Here is a 26277-nt window from a genome sequence, read left to right on the forward strand (position 1 = left end):
AGTAAATTCTGACCAGTCCAAGGCTCCTGCATCAATTTCAGAGCCATAAAAACCCAAAGGGTCAGCCCGAGCAGAGACCGTCAGCACAGTGCACATGGGCAGGCCGTGGGCTGTGCTGGGTTGGGGGTCTCGGGGCCATGGCTCCCTAGCTGGTGACAGCTCACACCGCTCCTCTCCCCTTCCCCAGGGCCGTGTCTGTGTCGTCCATGTCTGAGTTCCAGCGCTTGATGGATGGCTCTCCCTTCCTGCCAGAGAAGGGCCTGCCCCCCACATGCAGCAAGGAGGACGTCACCCCACCCTTGTCCCCTGATGACCTCAAGTACATCGAGGAGTTCAACAGCAAAAGCTGGGACGACAGGCCTCTAGACCCCTGGGCGGACAGGACCGAGGTGGGGCGGACACGGCCCGAGGCCAGCACCGAACCTTTCTCTGATGCCGCCTGGTACCTCACCACAAGCATCACCCTGACCACGGACACCGTGACCAACCCCGAGCACTGCCAGAAGCAGCCCCTGCGGAACTTCGTCTGTGCTGAGCAGGCTGGGGGGAGGGGGCTGCACAGCCCACCTGCCATCCGGAGGCTGGATGGCATTGTGGCAGGGGTCGGCGAGAGCAGGGTCCGAGGGGGCCCTGCGGATGCCAAGGGAAGCCCTTCTGAACATGTGCTCAGCAGGTGGCCCTGTGCCCCCTCCAGGCACCCCCGAGACTACACGGAGGGGGGACTCCGGCCCCTCGACAGCACTCTCAGCTTCTCCCCGTTGCACAGCCTGGAAATGCCCAGAAACCTGAGTGATGATATGAAGGAGGTAGCCTTCTCAGTCAGGAGCACCGTCTGCTCCAGCCCCGGGGAGCCACTGGTCAAGGACACGGCCTGCCAGACCAATGGGTCCCGGACAACAGGAACACAGACCGTCCAGACCATCAGTGTGGGCCTACAGACGGAAGCCCTGCGGGGCAGCCCACACAAGTGTCTCACACCCAAGGCAGGAGGTGGCGCCACGCCCGCATCCTCTCCCTCCCGTGGCCTCAGGAACAGGCAGGTGGCCCCTGCCATCGAGAAGGTGCAGGCTAAGTTTGAACGCACATGCTGCTCCCCCAAGTATGGGTCTCCCAAGCTGCAACGGAAGCCCCTTCCCAGAGTGGACCAGTCGAGTAGTAGGGCCTCCCCGGGGCTGGCCCAGAAGGGATGCGGCGAGTCTGCCTGGGCCCGCTCCACCACCACGCGTGAGAGCCCCGTGCACACCGCCATGAACGACGGCCTCTCCAGCCTCTTCAGCATCATTGACCACAGCCCCGTGGTGCAGGACCCCTTCCAGAAGGGGGTGCGGACTGCGAGTCGGTCCCGGTCGGCCGAGCCCCGGCCGGAGCTGGGTCCAGGCCAGGACACCAGCCCCAGCTCCCGGGGCCGCTCACCCAGCCCCATTGGGGGTGGCTCAGAGACATGCAGGGAGGAGGGGGGAGAGGGCACGCCCTTGAGGCAGGACTTATCTGCTCCCCCTGGCTACACACTCACCGAGAACGTGGCCCGGATCCTCCACAGGAAGCTGTTGGAACATGCCTTAAAGGAGGAGCGGAGGCAGGCTGCCTACAGCCCCACGAATACTAGCAGTGACAACCACATGGGAGAAACAGCGGTCAAGGCCGAGCCAGGGTCCATCGAGGTAATGGAGGTTGAGTCTTCCCCCCACCATGCCCCCACCACTGGTCTTTCTCAATGTGGGCAAGGGGGACCCTGGGGCTATGTACCAGGTCACCTGAGTTCAGGAGGGTGTTGGGAGGACAGAATAAGCAGGAACACAAGTCACAACCTGCTGCTTAGAAGAGAAACTCATCTTACCACCTTCAGTGCTCCTCTGAAGACAAGGAGATGGTGGTCTTTGAGTAGCTCAGGGACTGACTCGGGTCCTCTGCTCTGGCTCAGTGATCCACGGTTGTCTATTGATCTGGGCTTTTCACCTGAGGTCTTATTTGCCCTCTTTCTGTATGAGTTTGTGTCCTGGGATCGTGTGTGCACAGCATCAGGCTTTCTGCTCCAGCTGTGTGTTTGAGGATGAGAGGGTTTTGACAGGGTGGACACAGGACACCTCCTGTCAGACCTACAAGAAGAATGTGTGGGTCCCAGTGCTGACTTAAGTGCAGAGAGCACGCTTATGTCTCACAGATCCCGTTACCCTCTCTGTGTGCAAGAGTTCTCAGAGCAGTAAAACCAGGTGAGACGAATGGATCAAGTCAACAGCATGCCTTCACACAACTAGATTACTGTCACTATCCCCCTTACACCTCACCTATTGTTATCATGCTACCTATGACCACACATTAAATTAAATATTATCACACATTACTTAAAGTTATTCACAGTTCCACATGTGATATAACTGGACCACCCCACTTAAAAATCAATTCCTGTTTCTGCGGCAGGAATGAGCAAAATAAACAAAGTCAGATGATAATCCCAGGCATGAAAATAGTGGGGCTGGAGGACATTTCCAGCTATTAGTCAGACACCCTTGTGTGTAGACCTGGGGGAGGCCTGACCCACTAGGAAGCCAGATGCAAAACCTCCCCAACAGTGGAGTCCAGATACCCACGGGCACTCTCCAGGCCAGTCAGCCGATGGCGGAGGTGAGACGCAGAGACACCCTCCAGCTCCCTGGCTGCTCCCTCCCGAGGCCCTGCAGCTCCAGCTGCACAGGTGAGGAGAGGAAAGCTCAGGAGGGGAAGAGGCGTATTTCTCTGTGTCACCTGAGGCCCCTACCATCCACACATCCCACAGAGGGATAAGCAATGTGTGGCTTCCCAGTGTAATTCAAAATAGAGTTAAATCTGAAGTAGATGAAACCATGTGAAACTGCCAGAGACCTTCAGAAACGGCAGTGCTATGCGGTTCACCCTAATAGTGATCGTCTGTGGCCTACGCCTGGCAGAGGTATGTCTTTGTGGGAAAGCTGTTTGTGTGCTCTGAGGAGGAGGCTGCCTGTTCTCAGGTGACAGATGGTACCTTCTGTCACCCCACCCCTCCCTCAGGGGGTGTTAAACCACCCTCAGGTAAGTGGTTTGCTGCTGCAGGGGAGCTAGCAGGGACAGTGCCCCATCTCCTGGGACTGAGATCTTGGTCCCAGAGCATTACTTGGCTTGGCTGCAGTGTTCATTTGTATTAGAGACAAAATAGGTTTCATTTTGGAGGCTAAAAATGCTGAGTCACAAATGAATGCGAGACTATAAAGGAAATGGCTCAATAATGGGATCACACCACTCAGACACAGAGATGGCTTTACCTGCACAGAGCCATGCCCCACTCTTTGGTTCTCCATAAAATCTCTTTGCTACTGGAGAAGGTGGCAGCCGATTTAAAGGGGGCCCAGGGCCAGTGTCAGGGATTCAGACTGGCATGGAGCTCCCTGGGCAGTACTGAGATATCATGGTCGTCTTCCTTTTGCTCTGGGAAATAGCTTATTCTAGATTTCAGGGCATGATTCCTCACCTGAGCTGTCTTACTAAATGAGCCCCTCTCTGGGTGGTGTGGCAGTTCTGGGTTTTCATTCCAAACTCCACAGAACAAGTTCTGTTCCACCCTGCCCTCCTCTAAGCCCATGGGGCATCTTCCCTGAGTGCTCATGGTGACCCCAAGGCACGGGCACTGCAGGAAACTCCCCCTCTCTCATGCTCACCCCACAAGCTACTTGCTCCTTTGTTTCTCTTGGAGTCGTAGCACGAATGCAGACAGAGGCTGTGAACAGGAGGACGAGGGTAGAGGGAGAGGAGAATCTGGGCATGTCTCAGTTGAAAATTTGAAGGGAAAGTTTCAGTCTGGGCCTCAGTCATTTGGTCACTGTGACTAAGCCAGTCTCGCTGTTTAATGGGCTCTGTTTCAAAACCAGCAGTTGTAGGGCACTGGAAATGCTCTGTGCCACGGGGCAACTCAGGAAGAACAGGAGGACAGGCAGCAGAAGCGAGGCTGCTGTCGTGAGGCCCCTCCTGCGTGGCTGGGCAGAGACCGGCCTACATGCCCACTTCTGCTGAGCCTCACTTCTCTGGATGGCCATTTCTGGAGCTGCCGTCTGGGCCTGTTGACTTTAAACCTTTACTGCTGTTCTTTTAAAGTACTTTCCAACCTACTTGCTTTTCTTTTCTTTTGTCTGTCTCTTCTATCCAGAACCAAACTGTCTTACTAACTGCCCCCTGGGGACTCTAGCCCGCCTCACTCCGTAAGTGCTTTCTTCCTTCTTTCCACTGTCTACAGAGCTTGCTGTGTAGCTCAGGGCTGGCCCAGCATCCATATGAAGGGCCAGATGGCCAGCCTGAACAGGCCCACGTGCCCCCACAAACCGCCCCCCCTGCCAGGTGCTGACTGCTCTGTGCAGAGACTCCTCTCCTGTGCAGTAAAGGCACACTGGGCTGCGGGGACTGACTAGCCTGCAGGGTCTGAGCAGAGCATGGTCTGCGCCTGCTCACCGACAACTGACACTGTGGCAGCGCGTGTGCACTGCCATGTGCTACGCAGGAAGCTTTCCTCTATTTTCAACAACCACACTAGAGGGAAGAAATACAAATGTATCTTGACCTTCCAGGGGTCACTACAACTGACCAAGTGCTCGATTACTCTGTCAACACACAACAGTCATTCCTGCCCCAAAACTGCAGAACCACCTTCAGAGCCCCGGTCGAGGAGCATGAGAAAACACCAGCCTTGTTTCCGATCAAGGATGGTTACCTCCCCTTGTCTGCTGGCCTTAAACTCACCCAGCTCTCAAAGACCAAGCATGTGGCCCACGAAACATGACAGAATGGCTACAGCGGCCCTTTCTAGGAGAGGTAGCTCCAAGGACGAGAGCCCCATTACTGTCTCCCCCTTGTGTTGGCACTGGCCAGGTGTGTTGAATTCTTACTTATTCCACTGCAGGGGCTTCTCAGGAAAAGAGAGCATCCTTTGCTCACAAGTGCTGGTGTGACATGAAGGAGAACTTTGTCCCCTTAACTCATGGTCACACAGCCTTTCTTTCTGCAGGAATGCACAAATGCGAGTGAAGAGGTGGCACAAACAGACCCCTGTCACTCAGCATCGGCTAGAAGAAATGGGCCACAGTGCTGTCCAAAAACCTACTCCAGCAATCTACCCCCACCACACACACCTCTTGGGACACCCAAAGACCCCGAGCAGTAGCAGACTTCTCATCTGCTGTACCCCATACCCTTTTATTTCTGCTGTTTTGGTGCTGACATGTTTTCATAGGCAAGGTATCTCTGGTTGCCATGGTTTCCATTAGTATAAGAGCTGTGCTGCTGGGGCTCCTAAAAGGTTGCAGTCATGTAAAAAGCCACCAAAACTAGCAACATTAGCATCATCGTGTGTCAGTGCTTCTTTTCTGCTGGCCCCGGGCAGCAGCCACTCCCCACCCTCCTGTGCTCTGCCCACACCTTCTCCCTCCTGTCTCTTCCTCACTCTGCTGGCCACATGCTCCTCGTCTGGTCTCTGCTGTGCTCATCACATCTCTTCACATCCCTCCACTTACTTCTGGAGTGGTCCTTCTGGAGTGGCTCTGAGGGTCCTTGGTCCATGTTCTTCACAACAGTGGTCTCCCTCCTCAGCCTCCTGTTGTGTGGGTGTCATCTGGGTAGACAACTCGTTTCCTCCTGCCACAGTTGCCCCACCTTTGTGCCCACAGATCCCAAGTCTGGGTGTCCTTTGTCCTGGCTGCACAGTAAGGATGAGTGGCTCAACAGTCTGTAAAACCAAAACAGGAGCAGTGGCCTTGAGAGGACATACTATAGGTGACCAGCCCCAGGGTTCTTGGAAGGTGCAGGAGCCCGGACCACAGAAGCACAAGCGCAGTCGGGCTCCCCTGTTTTGATGCGGCTGCCAGTTAAGAGTCATTAGATAAAACTGCCTCCATCCAAGTTTCTGCCTGCAGTGTTATATCCCTGTTGTGGGGGTCTCACCCAGTGCCAGTCCACCTGGAACAAGCAGCAGCACAGCTGATTTGAAGGTGAGCCCCACTGCTAATGCAGCTGGATGGCATCCTGGGACCCTCTGCGGGTGCCCACAGACCAAGGTGCAGGGAGGCTGGCCTCCCAGGACTGGCCACGGCAACTGACTAGAAGCTTCAGAAGGCTCAAATGACGTGCACGGCCAGGCGGGAACAGGCCCACGGGGCCATGCAGACCACTCGACCACTCGCCCCTCTGACTCCCCTTTCCGTTTGCTGCAGCCCAATTCCAAAGCCACTTAACACCCATCTCATGCCACATTTTCATCACAATTTGCTATCTTCCCGTGATTGTTGGCAATGGTCATTCATGTTGAATTCATAGTCTTTCTTAACATATTCTCCGTGAGCAATGTGTGTATTAGCATTCAGACCTGCTGGGCTGTTGCACTTGTCTGAGAGAAGTCTGTGTGGGGGGCATGCCCTCCTGGAGGACTGGTCCCTCTCATAATCCTGTCTTTCTCTTCCTCCACTCTGAAGGAACTACCTTGTTCTGCACTCGCTCCGTCCCTAGAGCCTTGCTTCTCCAGGCCCGAGAGACCAGCAAACCGTCGCCCTCCGTCCCGCTGGGCCCCACATCCCCCAACTGCCTCACCAGCTCCGTCACCCGGAGAACCCACCTCCTTGGAGGAGCTCGGTGATGAGGAGCCACCGGGGGAGAAGCCGCACGTGTGATGCAGGTTGGCATGGATTATCCGGAATAATTCACTGTAATTTGCATAATCACACCTTTGTCATCAACTGAACTCTGCCCCAAAAGGAGAGATCTGATTTTTCCAAGGTCAAAGAATGTTTTTTTTAAAAAAACAACACAGCTGCTGAATGTTCAACCTATGAACCTGAGATGTTTCTAGAATGAAACAGTAAATGTGCCTGTAAGAACTTAATTTTTTTCATAGCTCAGAAAACTATTTTTGTCTCCATCTTTTTTACACAAAGTATATTAAACAGTAAATATGATATAAATAAATTAAAATGAAAGTTTTAAAGATGTACATTATAAGAGATTCTGAACACCCTCACGCGCAACACTGACTGCCTATCTGTTAAATCTGCACTGTTAACATTTTGCTTTGGTTGATTTCCACGTTGAATTAGTGTGTTTTAAGTTAATTTTATTTTGTCAGTGTTCTTGTTTCTTAAGAATTTTTGAAATGCTTCAGCCTGTTGAATTCAGTGAACTTTTCATAATGAAAAAAAACCACAAAGCCAGTAGACAAGGCATCTCCTCTGTCCTAGAGGGAGAGATGGCAGCATCTGGAAAGGCACAGAGGCCACGGCTGGGCTGCAAGGCTGCCTGCTCCTGCTGACCCGCACGCCTCTGGGTGCATGTCCACACCCCTGCTGTGGTCTCACCCACCTCCGTGAGTCCCCTCCCGCCATGACGTTGTGTGACCCCCTCGTACTGTACTGTTGGTGTTGTCTTCTTGCATTGATGATACAACATGCATTTTAAAATTACTGTTAGAAGACTAACTGGCAATACACAGTGTTTACTCCAAATTTTGTTTAAGGAAAAACACCACAGAAAGTCACGAGCATACCAAATAGAGAGGGTGGTACCTCAGCATCTGTATGAGGTGATGATGAAGAAATAAAGTGTTTATAAAACAGCACCTGTCCCAACCTCTTGTCTCAAGCACCCTCCACCTTAGTTCCTAATGGCTGGAGAGAGGACGCGGGGGGACGGCGAGTCAAACAGCCACTCATGTATCTGACGGGGATGCACTGTGAGTGCACAACAGCCTTTGCAGCCTCTCCGCAACAGTATGTTAGGATTAGAAGGCAACTTCATTTTTGCTAAAAACACCGAAATGGATGGGTGAGGGGGTGTGAGGAAACAGGTTACCCACAGTCAGGACGTGCCTGCCCACTCCCCTCCCTGGAAGGTGGGAGAGGCCAGCTCCACCCTGGACTGAAGTGCGGCTGAGCTGTCAGACTGACAGACCAGGAGTTTATGAATGGTGCTGGTGAAGACAGAACTGCTTCAAGCCGAAGCTTCTAGCTAAAATGTTTCTGCAGCAAATGGGCTAATGGCTTAAGCTCTTTTCCCAGCAAAACCACAGTTCCATTAAATATTAAAAAAAAAAAAAAAAAAAAGGTTGGACATTGGAGCCTGCTGTAGTAGCTGTGGAGAACAGCCTGGCAGTTCCTTAGGGAGTTAACCGGTTACCATGTGACCCAGAAATCCCACCACTGGGTGCAGGCCCAGGGAGAAAGCTGGGCCTTGGACTGGGCAGGCATTTGTTCTCCCACGTTCACAGCAGCTTTATTCATGGTAGCCAAAGAGTGGAAATCATCCAAGTATCCATCAATGGTTCATCCACACACTACTCAGCCTTAGGAAGCAAGGAGATTCTGGCACCTGCTGCAGTGTGGATGAACCGTGAGGACAGCATGCTGAGGGCCGTAAACCAGTCACAAAAACAACAAATGCTGTATGATTCCATTTACATGAAGTACCTACAGTAGTCGAATTCATAGATACACCAAGTCATGGTGAGCAGGAGTTGGGGAAAGAATGAGGATAGTTAGTGTTTAACGGGTGCAGAGTTTCAGTTTGGGAAGATGATAAGTTCTGGTAATGGATGGAAGTAACGGCTGCTCAACAATATGAATGTACTTAATGCCACTGAGCTCTACGCTTAAACACCACTAAAAGGTGAGTGTTGCATGTATTTTACAACAGTAACAATTTTTAATGCAAAAGGTAAATACTTAACCCCAGAGGCACTGCAAGTTGACAAATTTCTTTCCCGCTCAGCCTCTGCCCACCGTAAGTGATGGGAGGCGCATTAACACTTCCACTTGGAAGCAAGCAGGCAAGCTGCCGGTGCTCATAACTGGGAAAGCGCCAGCGTCCAGCGCCATTACAATCTGGACACACACACATCAAAGCCTCCCTGTGCGGCTTTGTTCTCAGACAGGATCCTAAGAGTTGGCAGCCCTGGCCCCTAGAGGCTCTCACTAGTTCAGCAACTCCGAGAGAAAGAAGATATCTTAGCAGCTGCACCAACAGAAGTCCCAGGAATGAAGACTCTCATGGGTCTGCTCTCATTTACACATCGCACCCTAAGATTGTCACCACCAGACTGGTCCAGCAAAGGAAAACCACCAGGGTGGTGAGAACAGAGAAAGGATGACTGGGGGGGAAAGCCTGGACATGATGGTGGGGGGCTCCTGGAATCAAGGAGAGGTTCTGGTCACCACAGAACTGCTCTCTGCCTGGAGATGAGTCCCAGACACAGAAACAAAATACAGAGATAGTACAGTGTAAATCCTAAGTTAAGCGGGGCTTGAGCTGGACTTGAGAGGAAGAGCACGATTAACTGGGAAGGCAGGAGAGATTGTCAGGGGCGGGGAAGAGGAGTAGAGGTGTGGGGAGGGGCAGATGAAGACCTGGCACCCAGGCAGTGGTGTGGTCACTGCTGGAGGAGAGCCTGCAGGGACAGAGCCATGTCAGCCGCACCAGTGCCTCCAAAGTGGTTTGGAGCCCCTCTGACCATCTAGTTCTCTAAGGGTCGGGCATATGTATTCTTGAATCCATCTACTGTGGAACCACTCCAACTTTTGCATGGGCAGGACAAAAGGATGAAATTAGTTTCTACACTCCCATCCAAATGGAGTGAGGCACTAAGTGGGTAAAGCACAGCTGCTTGTCTGTTCTCGTTCCCACCCACCGTCCCTCATGTGCAATTTGCTCTTATGTCCGAAACAAAGAGGCAGAAGCAGATTCCTCCAAGCCAGCTCAGAGTCCTCACACCCACCAGGCGTGCCCTGCCCAGTCCTTGCTACATTAAGGTTTTCAGGATTATGTGTCTTTTAAAAATATATATCTGTGCGAATCATTATTCTAATTCCCTTTAGCACATCTGTGTCTCACTCACTTTACTGAGCTTGTCAGAGTTATGCACATTTATTCCATCCAAAAAATAGCTGAGAAGTGCAATTATCATTTTCTATTTTCTAATTCACTGATTTTTTTAAGTTGTGGATTTTAACTGTGTTTCAAAAACCATTTTAAAGTATATGATCCCATGGGATTTGGAACATTCACAATGTTGTACAGTCATCACCACTGTCTAATTCCACAACATTTTCATCACCCTACAAGGACATACACATTAAGCAGTCCCTCCCCACAGCGCCTGGCACCCGCAGATCTGTTTTCTGTCTCTGTGGGTTTGCCAATTCAAGACATTTCATGTAAATGAAATCACAGTGTGAACATATCTGGCCTCTTTCACCTAGCCTGTTGTCATGGTTCACCCACACTGCAGCCTGTCAGTACTCTCAGAATTGAATAATATTCCACTATATAGATTACTACATTTTCTTTATCTGTTCATTTTTAAACAAAAGAAAATGCTTTGTTCACCTTAAATAGCCTTGGTGGTTCCCCAAAAGGAAGCAAGCCACGATGAATAATCAGGACATTCAGTTCAGTTGCTCAGTCGTGTCCAACTCTTTGCAGCCTCATGGACTGCAGCACGCCAGGCTTCCCTATCCACTCAGTCAATTCACAAATCTGAGGCACTGCGGTATCTTTAACACAGTCATTTCCTGGGGCCACCAGTATGTGTTATCCTTATGCTTTGTCTGCCTTTAGTCCTCTCAGCACCATTATTTGAGGCAGCACTGGAAACCAGTGTAGCAAGAACTCAGGCTGAGTCATGAGCAAGTTGGCCATCTAAGCGAATCTGATAACATCAGTCTTTAGTAAACTCTGGGCTACTCCACTCAGACTAGAGAGAGCTGGATTTGAATCCTGGTTTGAACACAAAGGACTGCAATCTTAAAGGCCATCTCTTTAAAACTCATTTGAGTGATAGCAACAATAATACATAATTCCCAGGGCATGTAAGGATTAAGGTTTATTGTGTACCTACTATGTGCAAGATCCTGTACTAAGATCTGCCAACAGCAACTTTCAGCCAGGACCAAACAAAACAGAAAGAGGCTCCCTGCTCTCTCAGAGCTTATGTCCTGTGATGAGAGACCAGAGTAAACAGGTGTGAGTGTGATGGAGAACAGTGAGCTAAAAGGCTTCCCTGGGAGAGACCCCATGAACTGAGGTCTGGACAAGAAGCAGCTGTCAGGCATGCAGAGGACGTAGCTGGTGAAAAGTGGTGATGAAGAGCTGAGCCTGTGTGTCCCTGGAAGTGAAGGATGGGTACTGTGACCTGAGGGGGCGAGGGAGGCCTCACAGTACACAGGGAGGGAATTTTACACTAGGTCAGGGGGAAATCCATGGAATGCTATTAAGCAAGGAAGAAAAGAACTTTCTAGAACACTACTGTGATGTGAGGATAAGGTCGGGCCAGAATGAAGGCTTCCTGACAAATGGCTGCTGCGCTGACCCAGAGCAGCCTTACTGGTAGCTCCAGGGTTTCTGCTGCTGCTGTTATTATTAGCATCATGCCACCAGGCTGGCCACAGGCCACTCATCGAGAGCTGGGCTGTAGGACCTGCTGCTGAGGCTCCCACAGGGCCCACCGCCACACTCCAGGATCTACCGCAGCTGTTCAGATAAAAACCGAGCCAGGCCCTCACTGGCTCTCAGGCTGCCTCTCAGGCTGAGCCAGCAGCCCTATAAGTGGCCTTGGATCAAGAAGAACAGGCTTCTCTCTTAGCCCCCTACACTTTGGGCACAAAAATCACACAAGATTCCCATTCCAGTTCTGTTTCAATGGTCTCCTTCTTCTCCTAAAAGAAGCTGGCACTTCTAAGCTATAGTCAGTTATCTGCCATTTAGTAAGAATGGGTTCCTACTCTTTAAAGCTGTCTTTATAAGGGGACCACAGAGGACTCTGGGTATTTGGATAGGGTGGGAGGGTTGGGGAGGCACCCAGTTATAAACACTGCACAACATAATATAAAAGTTGGACAGGAACAAAAAGATAGCCAACTCTGTTTATTCTAGGCTCACTTCTGTCCATTACACTGAATGAACCCAGTCCATTTCAAAGACAGAAGGTTCTGTAACTTCCTAGTGAGCTAATAAACTTCAACAGGGCACCAGGAATCCAAACTTCACAATCCCCACAGTAATCCTGGAACCAACTCACCACTCATTCTTCATCAACTCCAGTCTTCCCCATACAGGTGATTTTAACTGATTAAAATACAAAGTGCTGAAGATAGTATGATGAAATGGATGCATCTGAAATTAGATGGTGAATTATAAATTCTGAGTTCCAAATTTCTGGAGAATGACTAAGCAATTATACTTATTGAGTCACTTCACTTAGGGGAATTTACCCCAAATAATTCCAGTGACATCAGTGTAATTTATACAACAGATTCACAACAGCACAAATTATACACAAAAATTTGGAAACAGGCTAAACAAGTTATGGTCCATCCACAGGTTTGAACACTGTGCTCCTTCACCTAGAAAACACTCCTAGTGACCAGAGGCTGGATGGACCTGTGGGGACTCAAACATAAATGTCATGCACCTGCTCCCATGAGGCTTATCTCCTGGTCAACAGTGTCCAACTACCTCGGCTCAAGCCCTGCTTCACCACTGTCTACCCAAACACCCTTGGAAAAATTACCTGTGCCCCCTGAGTCTGAGTTTTCTGTTCTACAACATAAACAATGATCACCTTATAGGTAAGGTATGAGGTTGGGCAGCTAATACTTGTCAAGCACTTAAGACTAGATTTGTGAAGTAAAATGATTATATAAATGTCACATTATAAAACAATATAATATGTGCTGTAATAGTATGTTGAAGTATAGAGTGAGCACAGACGTAGGACTGATTCTGCCCAGGGCTGGGGCAGAGGGGGTGTGGGGGGGGCGGGGTGTGGAGAGCAAGGTCTAGGAAGACCCCATGCTGACTTGTTTGGGAAGAGTCTTGAAGGAAACAATGAGGAAATAGATTGAGAAAGAGAACTTTCAGAAGGACTGCCTAGGTTGTACATGTAATACTCCTTTGAAGTTTCTGAAGAGAGGTTCCAATTTATTTTCAATTACTTTTGTATCTTGAACTGGTATTTTCACTGAATGTGAAATGATGCTATGCTTTATTGGAGAGAAAAGCAAAGGGTGAAAAAGTAGCTCATCCATCCTGACCTCCAGGACCCTGCCATCCACCTCAACACAGTAATCTCATAGTAAGGGCTGCCCTAGCCAAAAAGCAAGTCACCCCTCCCGAGGCACCTATCCACGATGGCATTTCATAGGAAGAGTCACTCTGACCCACTAAAAGACTCTCACTGCTGAAGTGTTAGCAGCGACGCCAGGAGCCGCACTGGCACTGCCTTCTTGTGGTTCATGCCTATCTGTGAGCTAGAATCCAGACAGGTGCCAGCATTCTCAAGGCAGTGCCAGTAAAAATGAGAGACATGAATTTTGTTGTGTAGTCACTAGAACTGATCATGATTAGTTCACCTACTTCTGAGCACATTATAAAAATCACCCCCCTTTTCCCTTGAAGTTAGGCATAGCTTTTTGCCAATGAATTATGAACCAGAGTCACATACATCACTTTCTGCTGGCAGTTTTAAGAGCCAATACACCACTTGCTATGTTGCTTTTCTGCCTCAGCAGCTGTGAGACCACTGACCCTTCATCTGGGCCCCTGAGTGGTGCCATGCACAGACCCACTGTCGCATGAGGAACAAATAAGTCCCTGTGCAGTAACACCACTGAGAGTTGGGAACTGTTCATTAAGGCAGCACAACTTAGCCCATCCTGACTGGAGTAACTGTCAAAAAATGGGAATGCATATATAATATGAAAAAGCAAAACACATGATCATCTCAATGGGCATAGGAAGAGCATTTGATAAAATTCAACATCCATTTTTGATTAAAAAAAAAACTCTCACCAAACTGTGTATAGAGGGGACATAACATAATAAAATAAACCCACAGCCAACATAATACTCAACAATGAAAAGCTGAACGCTCCCCCACTGAATTCCAGAATACAACAAGGATGCCGACTCTCACCACTCCCATTCAACATAGTACTGGAGGTCCTAGACACAACAATCAGGCAAGAAAAAGGAATAGATGGTATCCAAGTCGGAAGGGAAGGGGTAAAGCTGCCATTATATTCAGAAGACATGGTGTCTATACAGAAACCCCTGAAGATTCCACACAAAAACCATTAAAACTGATCAACAAAGTCAGCAAGGTAGCAGGACACAAGATTAACATACAAAAACCTGTTGCCTCTCTTTACAGTAACGAAATATCAGGAGAAAGTTTAAAAAAATCCAATTTAAAATCACATCAAAAAATGTCTAGGAATAAAACTAACCAAGAAGGTGAACGACTTACATACTAAGAGCTACAGAACATTGCTAAAGGAAACTGAAGATAATTCAAAGAAATGGAAAGATATTCCATGCTTTTGGACTAGATGAATATGGTTAAAATGGCCATACTATTAAAAAAATCTATAGGTTTAATGTGATCCCTATCAAATCACCCATGAAATTTTTCACAGATTAGAACAAATAATATTAAAATTTACATGGAACCATGAAGGACCCATAGTTGCCAAAGCAATCCTGAGGAAAGAGAATAAAGCCAGAGGTATAACCCTCCCAGACTTATAATACTACAAAGCTATAGTAATTAAAACTGCCTGGTACTGGCATAAAAACAGACATGGATGAACAGAACAGAACAGAGAGCCTAGAAATAAACCCACATATCTACAATCTTCAACAAAGGAGATGATAATACACAGCAGAGTAAAGACAGTCTCTTCAGCAAGTGGTGTTGTGAAAGCTGGACAGCCACATGTAAATCAATAGTTAGAACACACCCTCACCATTTACACAAAAATAAAGCCTCAAAAGAAAGCCTCTTTAAGCCTCAAAATGGCTTAAAGACCTAAATATATGACAAGATATCACAGAATGTAAGTAAAATATTCTCCAACAAATCACAGCAATATTTTCCTAGTTCAGTCTCCCAAGGCTACAGAAATAAAAGCAAAAATCAAGTGGGATCTAATCAAACTTAAATGCTTCTGTACAGCAAAGAAAATCATACACAAAACAAAAACACAATCTACAGACTGGGAGAAAATATTTGCAAATGATGCAACCAACAAGGGCTTAACTTCTAAAATATACAAACAACTCAACGACAAACAGCCCAATGAAAAAATAGAAGACCTAAATAGACATTTCTTCAAAGAGCACACAAAGATGACCAATCAGCACATGACAAGATGCTCAACATCACTAATTATTAAAGAAACGCAAATCAAAACTACAAGGTACCACCTCACATTAGTCAGAATGACCATCATTTAAAAATTTACAAATAACAAATGCTGGAGAGGATGTGGAGAAAAGGGAACCTTCTTACACTGCTGATGGAAATGTAAATTGATGCAGCCACTATGGATGTTCCTCAGAAAACTAGAGTTGCCATATGATCCAGCAATTCCACTCCTGGGCATATACCTAGATAAAACTGTAATTCAGGAAAGATACCTGTACCCGCTACGTTCACTGCAGCACTGTTTACAACAGCTAAGACACAGAAACCACCTGAATGTCCACTGACACAGATGAATGGATAAAGAAGGTGTGGCGCATTTATACAACTGAGTATTACTCAGCCATCAGAAAGAATCAAATAATGCCATTTGCAGCAACAAGGATGGACCAAAAGATTATCCTACTTAAGGGAAGTAAATAAGAGAAAGACTAATCCCACGTATCATTTACATGTGGAATCTAAAATATGACACAAATCAACGAAACAAAAACAGACTCATAGAGGACAGGGAGTGGAGGATGACTGAGAGTTTGGGATAAGCAGATGAAAACTATTATATATACGATGGATAAACAATAAGGTCCTATTGTATAGCACAAAGAACTATATTCAATATCCTGTGACAAACCATAATGGAGAAGAATGTGAGAAAGAATGTGTGTATGCGTGTGAGCATGTATATATGTATGTATATGTATAACTGAGTCACTTTCCTGCACAGAAAAAATGAACACAACACTGTAAATCAACTATACTTCAATAAAATCTTTTTAAAAAATTTAAACCTTTAAAAAAACACCTACAAATAATAAATGCTGGAGAGGGTGTGGGATAGAACCCTCCTATACTCTTGCTGGGAATGTAAATTGATACAGCCACCACGGAAAACAGTATGAAGGTTCCTTAAAAAACTCGAAATAGGACTACCAATAGGGCTACCACATGATCCTGCAATCCTATACATATACCCCATATATATATCCCCAGGCATATATATGGAAAAGTGAAAGTGTTAGTCGCTCAGTCTGACTCTTTGTGACCCAGTGGACTGTTGCCCACCAGGTTCCTCTGTCCATGAAATTCTCCAGGCAAGAATACTGGAGTGGGCCATTTTTTCCTCCAGGGGAACTTCCCCACCCAGGGATCAAACTCAGTCTCCTGCATTACAGGCAGATTCTTTATGGTCTGAACCAAATCATAATTAGAAAAGAAACACACACCCTGTTCATAGCAGTGTTATTTACAATGGCCAAGACACGGAAGCAATCTAAATGTCCACTGACAGATGAATGGGTAAAAAAGATGTGGTATATATACACAATGTAACATCACTCAGCCATAAAAAAAGAATGGATAACGCCGTTTGCAGCAACATGGCTGGACCTAGAGAGAATCATACTAAGTCGGTCAGAGAAAGACAAACATCATATGATATCAGCAATATGTAGAATCTAGATGATACAAATGAGCTGATTTACAAAACAAAACAGAGACTCAGACATAAAAAACAAACTTACGGTTGCCAAAGAGGAAACAGGGAGAGATGAATTAGTAGGAGTTTGGGATTACTATATATACAATATTATATATTGTATATATATTCATTAATTATATTAATTTTATATGTTAATTATATTAACATATAAAATAGATAAACAGGACCTGTATAGTACAGTGAACTATATTTAATATCTTGTAATAACATGTAATGGAAACGAATCCAAATAATTACATACACATACATATACACACACACATATATATAACTGAATGACCTTACCATCCACCAGAAATATCCTATAAATCAACTATACTTCAATAAAAAATAAGCACACATTTTAAGAAAAAAGAGATTAAATTTTCACAGCATACAAAGCTGCTACTTCAGATTTTAAAGCTATGCAAAGTTATTATTTTCTTACTGAACAAAACTTTCAGTTCCTTTACCTCAGAGGATAGACATTATTACTGAACTTAACTGACTACAGGGATAAAGCACAAGCAACAGCTCGAATATTCCAGTGACGCTGCTTCCTGGCCCCTTCCCTTTTCTTTCCAGCTACATTTGCTGGAAAAGTCCAGACAGAGTTCCTCGCCTGAGCCAGCAAACTGAGACAAAGGTGAAGAGTGGCTTTCCTAGGGAATTACAAGTGCACGTTGAAAAAGACTATAGAAGTGTCCTCACCAAGCCCTCATTTAATATATAATTTTAACCATGGCAATCATTTTCAGAGGGTGCTTCCCCTGAAACTTCACACAATGGTCTCTGCCTCACAGCATTGTAGAGTCGCCCGGGGTAACTTAAGGCCCTTCCCAAATCAAATAAATCAGACTCCCGTGGGCGCATCCTTCAGTATACTTAGATGGTCCCCTGCGGGTGTGGGCAGCCAAGATTAGGAACTAAGAATGCTAGTAGAGCAGAAGTGCTTAACCTAGACGTCCCCAAACCTTACTGCACACTGGGGTCACCCGGGGGCCTTCAGAAACCCCATCCCCACCTCCTGCCCCAGACCTCACGATGTAATTGGTCTGAGGTGAGACCTGGGCACTGGAATTTTTTAATGAATTAATCCCCTTTGGTATTAATTCTATTCTGCAGCATTGTTCAAGAGCCCATCTTAACCACATGTAGCTCAGGGGCTGGGTCAGAAACGTGGGTACAGCACAGTGCAGTCGTGGGCACGGTCCTCACCCTGCCAGGGGCTTGGTTTTCTAATTCTGTGCAGTGGGAATCACAGCACCTACCTCACAAAGTGGCTGTGAGGATGAGAGGCGACACTGAGTCAGCACACGGTCTGCCAGAGGACACTTGTTCTAGAAACAGCATTGTCTCATACAGACAATCTTGGAAATCAAGGTGAATGTCCTCATGTCATAGTTAAAGGCACCGGGAAGCCAGACTCAGCCCGGGCATCCCTGAGCAGAGGGGCTGCAGGGGCCCCACCCGCACAGCCTGCCCGCAGAGCGAGTGGGGCTGAGCTGGTCCTGCTATGGGACATGCTTAGGCTGTCAGGCAGACCTGACCCGTCTCAGTCCAGCTGCTTCTGTCTTGGACCTTGAGAGATTAAATCACGTCTTGAATGTTACCAACTTCATTTCTTTTCAAGGTTTAGAGTAGCCTCAAGCGACCTGACTGAGTGATAGTCACTAAGTCCTATCCGACTCTTTGCAACCCCATGGAATTACAGGCTCCTTTGTCCTTGGGATACTCCAGGCAAGAATACTGGAGAGGGTTGCCATTTCCCTCTCCAGGGGAGCTTCCTGATCAAACGGACCAGAATTCTTTCCTCAGGGTGTTCTCCAAACGCAGTGGTCACCTACCACTGCTTCTGCTGTTCATGCGGTGTCCTTTCTGACGTAACTGATGAGGAGGAGGAACTCAGGCATGGTGACACTGTATTTATATTTGCAATGGATGGCGGAGAAGGCAGGGAAATTGCCTAAAGCACTGCTACACTTGAAGTGTAACACCTTGGCCCAAGTGAAGAAACACAGAATCATGGATTGAAGGGGCCACGGAGCAGACCATAGAAGTGGTTTACTTAAAACGTGTTTGTCACTAAGGAGGGGTCATCTGGGCACTGTCCCAGCCCACAACTCCATGAGCAAGAGCTGACACCATTACTCTGGCGGAGGCAGCACCAGGCTTGGCTGGGGTGGGCTGGCAGTGGGGAGGACAGGGCGTGGAGCCCACCTCCTCTCATGTCCATCATCTCCTCACACTTTATTCAGATATGAATAGCTGACTTCTTATTGCTAGCAAAATGATGTGAACAGGTTCAAGGACATTCCTTAGTCCCTGAAGTTGTTTCCCTTTAGGAATTCTGGAGCAGCTGCAGCCTGGCTGAGGCAGGATCCCCCATGGGCTACGGGCTGCACGTCCCAGGAAGGCAGAGGGATTTTTGGTATAAAAAGCCTCTGCTCTCCAGGCCACAGTGGACCTCTCCTGTCACTTCCTCCTTGTTGGCTTGACCTCCGTCCTGAAGGAGGTCATAATCAGAGCAGACTGGTTAAAGCAGAGGTTCAGAATAAGACCGGAACATCTTCCCCCTGAGAACTCTGTGTCCTCAAAAGTCAAGTCCAAACTGAACTGAATTCTCAGAGCCATTAAAGATCTTGTCTAAATTTACTCTGACCCACTTAGGGGAGGAGCCAGAACAAAGCAGGCCTTTTTAAAATGACACTTGGGACACTGAAGTAAAGGCACAGAGGCTCATAAAGCGGCTAGTGACCAATTTGGAAGTTCAATCCAACACTAAGTCACCACCTGGGAGACCAGATGGGCAGCAAACTGCTTCTGTGGCAGTCATGGCCATACCTGGTCAGCACCTGTGGACAGTGCCACCTGAAAGGGAGCTGTGGGCTGGACCATGACGAAGGTATTCAGCTTGCTGCCTAGCAACACCTCACAGAGGACACTCAGGGGCAGCAGCACCTTAGCTGGTGAGGACGTCCCTCTGGCATTTCAACAAAGCATACAGTAGGTTCTGAGTCACTGCTCCAGGTAGGAGATCCAATAGATGAGGCATATGCCTTAGAGGCTGGAACCCTCTCCCTTCCTCTGCATTTAAAATGGCCTGAGCTCCCTTCCCCAAGCAGGAGCACATTCCACACGGCCTGGGCGGGGGCAGGCCTGGTAGGTCATTGCGTGCTTGCCCCAGAAGGCTAGTTTATATATTCCCAGCCTCTTCCAGTCTGCCACCGGCCGTGAAGTGACGTTCAGGGGACTTCTTCCCGGCCTCGAGGAACCTGAGTTAACATTCTATAGCTTCACAGGCACAGTGGGTGGTGAGCCTCACAAAGGCAGGGCCCTCTTCTCTATAAGCTCACAGTGCACTCACAATGTAAAAGTAGAAAAAAAGTGTTAACTGCTCTGTAGTGTCTGACTATGCCTCTGTCCATGGAATTCCTCTGGCAAGAATACTGGAGTGGGTTGCCATTCCCTTCTTCAGGGGATCTTCCTGACCCAGGGAAGCAGATTCTTTACCATCTGAACCACCAAGCACAGCATGGTTCACCCTGAAGAAATGCTCGTGGGAATTAAAAGAATTAGGATTAGAAGTACATTAAAATTTAAGAAATATATTCTAACCTAAAAGACCCACTGCCCAGCATAACACTTATAACAGAAGGATAAGCACGTTGTAATTGTTAATAGTTAGGCAGCATACAAAGTCAAGGTTTCACAAAGTGCTGTTACTCACATCTTTCCTTTAATACAGTTAGGATCCAGGTGCCTCCTTAGTGCCTGTTTCCCTTTGCAGTCTTTTCCGGCCCTTTATACAACTGCATCCCACACCATGAACTGCTCTCTCCGGAACCTCTCAGAGGCCCAGGGTCCACCCTATCTCCAGGTGATGCAAAAGCAGACCTTGAGCTATTTCAGGGGAAGGATCTGATAACCAGAAGAGAGAGATCAGAAACCTCATGTCTCCCCTCTGCCTCCAATCTGTAATCTTCCTCCACCTTGGCCCCACAATTATTGGTTGGGCCTAACACAGCTAGGAATTTCACTTAATAATAAACATGATAACAGTAATTAACCATGTTCCCGGTATTGTCTCATTTAATACAACAATCTGAGGCATCTCTCGGATGCAGCAGAGAGGTTAGGTCATTCACAGGCCGTAAAGAGGGGAACCAGCTCCTGGGTCATCTGACCCAGCCCTCGGCTCCTGCACTGTTTATCCCCTGCCCCAGCTCAGCACAGAACCACCCCCTCAGCAGCATCTCTGAGTTATCTCCAAAAAGACTTCACTGGGCATCTGTTTCCTATCCACGCATCATCTGGGGCCCCTGGTGAGACTCTGCAGCTGCGCATTCACTAAGCAAACACATGGTGAGGACCCACCCTACTGGCCACTCTGCTGGACTCAGGATAGGAGTCACGTCAGATATGGGGCTGCCCTTGGGAGGAGGAGACACAGACACAGCAAATCTGTTCAGAACAGCATCTAGACAGGACAGGAACAGGCTGAGGGCCACAGGGCCTGGGAAGGCGTGGCCGTGGGCAGGTGGCTCAGCAGTGACATCACAAAGTACAGAAGATCAAGCCTCTGACATCACAGAAGATTGATGGAGCCCCACAGAGGGTACATGAGGAGCTCAGACCCAGAGACCTTCCAACAGACAGTTTCCTTAGTCCTGAACACACATGGCCATCTCCTTGGTCCTTTTCATTCAGCCAGTCAACAGACAGATGACCTCTCCCAGGTACAGGGCACTCTGCTAGGGGCTAGGCCTGTCACAGAAGCAGGATAAAGCCACTCACAGGGCTTCACAGGGAAGACAGCTTTGTTACCAGACTCTTCACACAGAGAAGATGCCCAGCTGGCATTTGCTACAGCATCAACACACATGGAGATTTACTGCAGGACAATCCATGAGCGCTGGCTCACAGGAGTTTGCAAACAAGCTGCTCTAAACTGGAACCACTGCACCAGCCGCCAAGGGTGACTGAGGACAGAGACACCAGTGTCTGTGGCAGCCTGGGGCCAAGAGCAGTGATGTGCTGACATGTGTCAAGCAGCGTGCTTCTGTGGGATGGCATTTGGTCAAAAATAGGTGATCCACTTAAATAAGCCCATTTCTCAAAGTCTTCCAGGAAATATAAGGCATATAAATATGGACATATTTGTATACATAAACAGAAATACATTCCTGTCTTGATCACTACCCTCCAAGGTCTAATCTATTAACTCACTACTGACCACGGGATTTTTACAGAAACTAACGCCTGTGGCCAGGAATTTTTATTTCAGCAAGCCAAAAATTAATTCTGTTCTTTCACTAACATTTTGCAGATTATCACACTCAGTAGTTAAGCGTGACACACCTGTAATGTCTTCTCCGGCACTGTGAGTCTCATTTTCACTTTTCTTATCAGAATCAATCACTAAGGTGGTTTTTTGTCTTTTTGTTGTTCACACTGTCTTAATATTCACACTATCTGAGTCAGAATTACGTTCTGAAGAACTATCATCTTCTGAGACATTAGTATATATGTTGCTCAAAGCAAAAATTCTTCACTCAAAATTTTGTGATGCATCATTTTTGAAAATTTTATGGCCATAACCTTGCATTTATAACATACACAAGGTTGGAGCAAAAACCTAATGGAGCAAAATGTGAATGATAACAACAATCCTAAATTGTGTAAGGGACCCATGATGAATTTTAAGCTCTAATGACTTTGCACAGTGATGTCAATTGCATCACTCTCTAAAAATGTATTGATACATATCTGGTCAATAACACCGGGGTTAACAACTGATGTGCTGATTGATATGTCTCTGGTAAATAATCTGTTAATTCTGTTGGTAAATAATATGTTAATTGTGCGGGTTGAAGAGTCCAGAGAGTGGAGGAACAGTAGGACATGAGTTCACCTCTCCTCACAAATGCATGAAGAACACATCTACACAAGGATAAATCTCACAGAGCACCAGCTGAACACCAGCAGAAGCTCTGAGACACCTAAAAGAACAAAACAGATCTCTGTGTAACTGGGTAGGATGAAAAAAAGAAAAAGTGAGGAAGAAATGGGATGGGACCTGTACCCAAGGGGAGAAGCTAAAGCAAAGGAGAGGTTCCTGCATCCAGAGAAGCCCGCTCACTGCTCACCAGCAGGGAGATCAGCTGTGACAGAAGAGGAACTTCGCGGCTATGAGAGGAGAGCCCAGAAACCGGTCTGTGCCACAGCCCTGCACGCCCCAGCCTGGGAAGGGTGCCTGTTGGTGTGCAAAGGGACTGGATGCTAGAGTGTGAAATCTGGAGAACAGTCTCGGGGAGAGGACTGCTGTGGGCTGCAAAGAAACAGTCTTAGGGGATGCCAGTGAAAAGTTCCACAACTGGGAATGCTTGAGGAGGAAGCCTAGACCACTTCGGAAGTAAAGTGCCATTGCTGAGTGACACGCAAGGGGTGTGGCCACCATTGCCCCTGCACCCCACTCCAACCCAGCCAGGGCAGGCTCACAAACTCCAGAGCAGGTCAGGAACAGACGCCTATGGGTGGCCCACACGCACAGATGGGGCTGAAACGATAGCTGAGACCCAGGGGCCACGCGACTAAGGAAGAGGAGCTGAAATCTCTCCTCAGGGTTGCATGAACTTTGGATTTACACCCCAGTGACCGGCTTTGTAACTTCAGGGCCTTCAAGACACTGGAAGAGACAAGTGCCCCCACAACTGAGACAGGTCTAGCTTTAGCAGCCGCAGACTTCGTGGACATGGACACGCAAGGGTTGGCCAGGCCAGAGTGAGCTACCTCCACAGCAGGTCCCGATGCATGATCACTGCCATGCTGGGACCAGACTTCAATGATCTCTACGGTGGTCTGCTGAAAACAACCTGAGAGGCAGCGGGACTGACTGTCCACACATCCACAGCTAAGGTGGGGCCAAAGGCAGCACCAACAACCATGTAGCCTGGAGCTCGCACAAGGGGCAAAATGACACAACAGAGCACGCCCACCAGTGGGCAGTCCAGAGGAGGAAGACTCAGCGACCGACACCCCAGGGGAGTGATCCAAGCCTGCCAACCTCGCCCCGACAGAAACACAGCTGAAGGGAACGGAGTCAAGACAGCAGGGCAGGAGGACTCGGAGCTCGAGTCTCCTCACAGTCAGGGCACCTACCAAGGCTAGTGAGGGTCCTGAGACACCTCAGGGGATGGGGAGGATCCCTGCGCAACCAAGTAGGATGTGGGACGGAAGGAGGGAGGGAAGAAAACGGGAGCAGAACAGGACCAGCACCCTGAAGTGGGGCTGGGGAAGGGGAGAGATTCCAAGCTTGGAGGGGCCCACTGAGGCGAGGGCATCAGCGGGGACAGAGAGGGACCTCGGGGAGGCGCGGGGGTCAGAGGGGAAGGTGGTCAGTGTGTTCCCTGCCCACTCGGGCCCCAGCAAGCCTGCTGGGGTCTCCAGCCTGAGCCTCTCCCTGCCCCCAGGCCTCCTCTGGCCACACAGGTCAAGGTGGGCCAAGGGTTAACCCCCTGAGGCCGCCTCTGGCTGCACTGGCCCATGCAGACACGCCCGTGGAGGCCTGGGTCCCTGGTGGCCTGCCTGGCACATGTGCTCTGGGCCAGCTTCACAAATAGACGCTGGTGGGAGGAACACACGCAGAGATGGGGCTGACACAGCGGGTCCAGAGACCCGCCTAGAGGCCTTGGAGGCTTACTGAGGAGGCAGAAGTAGGTTTTAGCTCACTATTGCTCTGGAACATAAAAATATTCCATCGTTTACATGTACCACATAATTAAAACAATTTTTTCTCTTCTTGGCTATTTTTTAAAATATTTATTTATTTATGACTGCACTGGGTCCTCATTGTTATACATGGGCTTTCTGTAGTTGCCTTGAATGCATGTTCCTTTTGGGGTACATTTAAAATTTAATTTTAAAAATTAAAAAATGGAACTACCATGCTGTGCTGTGCTTAGTCGCTCAGTCGTTTCTGACTCTTTATGACCCCATGGACTATAGCCCACCAGGCTCCTCTGTCCATGGGAATTCTCCAGGCAAGAATACTGGAGTGGGTTGCCATGCCCTCCTCCAGGCATCTTCCCTACTCAGGAATCAAACTAGGGTCTCCTGCACTGCAGGCGGATTACCATATGACCCATCAATCTCATTCCTGGTCATATACCCAGAGAAAACCATGATTTCAAAAGATACATGTACCCCAGAGAAACATGCACCCAAGGCTACTACAGAAAGCACATGCACAGCAGTGAGGACCCAGTGTAGTCATAAATTATTTAAATAATGTTATGTAAATAAATATTTTTTTAAAATAACCAAGTGAAAAAAAATTTTAATAATGCGGTACATAAAAACAATGGAATATTAGCCACAAAAAGTAACAAACTGTGCCATTTGCAGAGACGTAGATGGACCTAGAGACTGTCATCCAGAGTGAAGTAAATCAGAAAGAGAAAAACAAACACACGTAGGTGGAATTTAGAAAAATGGTGCAAACAATCTATTTGAGAAGCAGAAAGAGAGACACAGACATAGAGAACAAACATGGATACCAAGGAGGGAAAGAGGGGGAGGGAGGAACTGGGAGATTGGGACTGACATGCACACACTACTGTGTACAAAATGAACTATGTGCAGATGACTAGTAAGAACCGACTGCACAGCACAGGGAGCTCAATGCTCTGTGCTGACCTAAACGGGAAGGAAATTTTAAAAGGGGGGGATATATGCATACATATAGCTGACTCACTTTGCTGTATAGCAGAAATATAACACTGTAAAGCAACTATACTCCAATAAAAAAAATTTTAGTATATGCAATGGAATGTTACTCAGCCATAGAAAAAGAACAAAAACCACCATTTGCAGCAACATAGATGGGCCTAGAGACTGTCATACTGAACGAAGTAAGTCAGAGAAAGACAAATATCATATGATATTGCTTATACATGGAATCTAAGAACATGATATACATGAATTTATTTACAAAACATAGTCACAGATGTAGAAAACAAACTTATGGTTACCAGGAGGCGAAGTGGGGCAAGGGATAAACTAGGATATTGGGATTAACATATACATGTTCCTGTATATATAAAATAGGTAGCTAATAAGGACCTACTTATACACAGGGAACGCTACTCAATACTCTGCAATGAGCTACAATGGAAAAAGAATCTAAAAAAGAATGGCTATATGTATAACTGATTCCCTTTACTATACAGCTGAAACTAACACCATAAATCAACTATACTCCAATAAAAATTTTTTAAATAAAAATAATTAAGAGTATATACTGCCTGGCTTCACTTCTATACTCCTTGAGAAGAAACACAGTAATTTTACAGCTTTGTTATATACTTTGCATAAATGTAATCCCCCTTGCCTCCCTTTCTTTACTTCTGAAGGTATTGTGGAATAATAAATGCAACTTCAGAAGGGAAAACAATTGTGCGGGTTAAGCCACCCCAAAGATTTTTTACAATTCCTGGGTAGCAAATGAACAGGGTTTGAACTAGGGTGTGCTTCAAATTCCAACTATTTTGAGTTACTGTGG

At 47.5% G+C, this 26277-nt stretch overlaps 1 protein-coding gene and 1 long non-coding RNA gene across 11 annotated transcripts in view; one reads left to right on the plus strand and one right to left on the minus strand.

Moving 5' to 3' along the window:
* MTCL1 (microtubule crosslinking factor 1) overlaps nucleotides 1–7598 on the plus strand; it is a 111712-nt gene extending 104114 nt beyond the window's left edge. For 6 of the 10 annotated variants that reach the window (XM_042239550.2, XM_042239553.2, XM_042239554.2 and 3 more), the window contains 2 exons: nucleotides 188–1661; nucleotides 6465–7598. In XM_042239550.2, coding sequence (XP_042095484.1) covers nucleotides 188–1661; nucleotides 6465–6659 — 1669 coding nt within the window. In that variant the 3' untranslated portion in view covers nucleotides 6660–7598. Of the gene's footprint in view, nucleotides 1–187; nucleotides 1662–4153 lie in introns of all 10 variants that reach the window. The other 4 variants (XM_060405232.1, XM_060405235.1, XM_060405233.1 and 1 more) reach the window with 2 other exon arrangements.
* The window catches only part of LOC121817758 (uncharacterized), a 74157-nt gene that overhangs the window by 19891 nt on the left and 27989 nt on the right, over nucleotides 1–26277 (minus strand). Inside the window, exons 3-4 of the long non-coding RNA XR_006057812.2 lie at nucleotides 5511–5722; nucleotides 1838–2096 (exon numbers count right to left, since the gene is read on the minus strand). This is a non-coding gene — a long non-coding RNA (uncharacterized LOC121817758). The remainder of the gene's footprint in view (nucleotides 1–1837; nucleotides 2097–5510; nucleotides 5723–26277) is intronic.

The sequence above is a fragment of the Ovis aries genome, chromosome 23, assembly GCF_016772045.2.
Source record: "Ovis aries strain OAR_USU_Benz2616 breed Rambouillet chromosome 23, ARS-UI_Ramb_v3.0, whole genome shotgun sequence".
Classification (NCBI taxonomy): domain Eukaryota; kingdom Metazoa; phylum Chordata; class Mammalia; order Artiodactyla; family Bovidae; genus Ovis; species Ovis aries.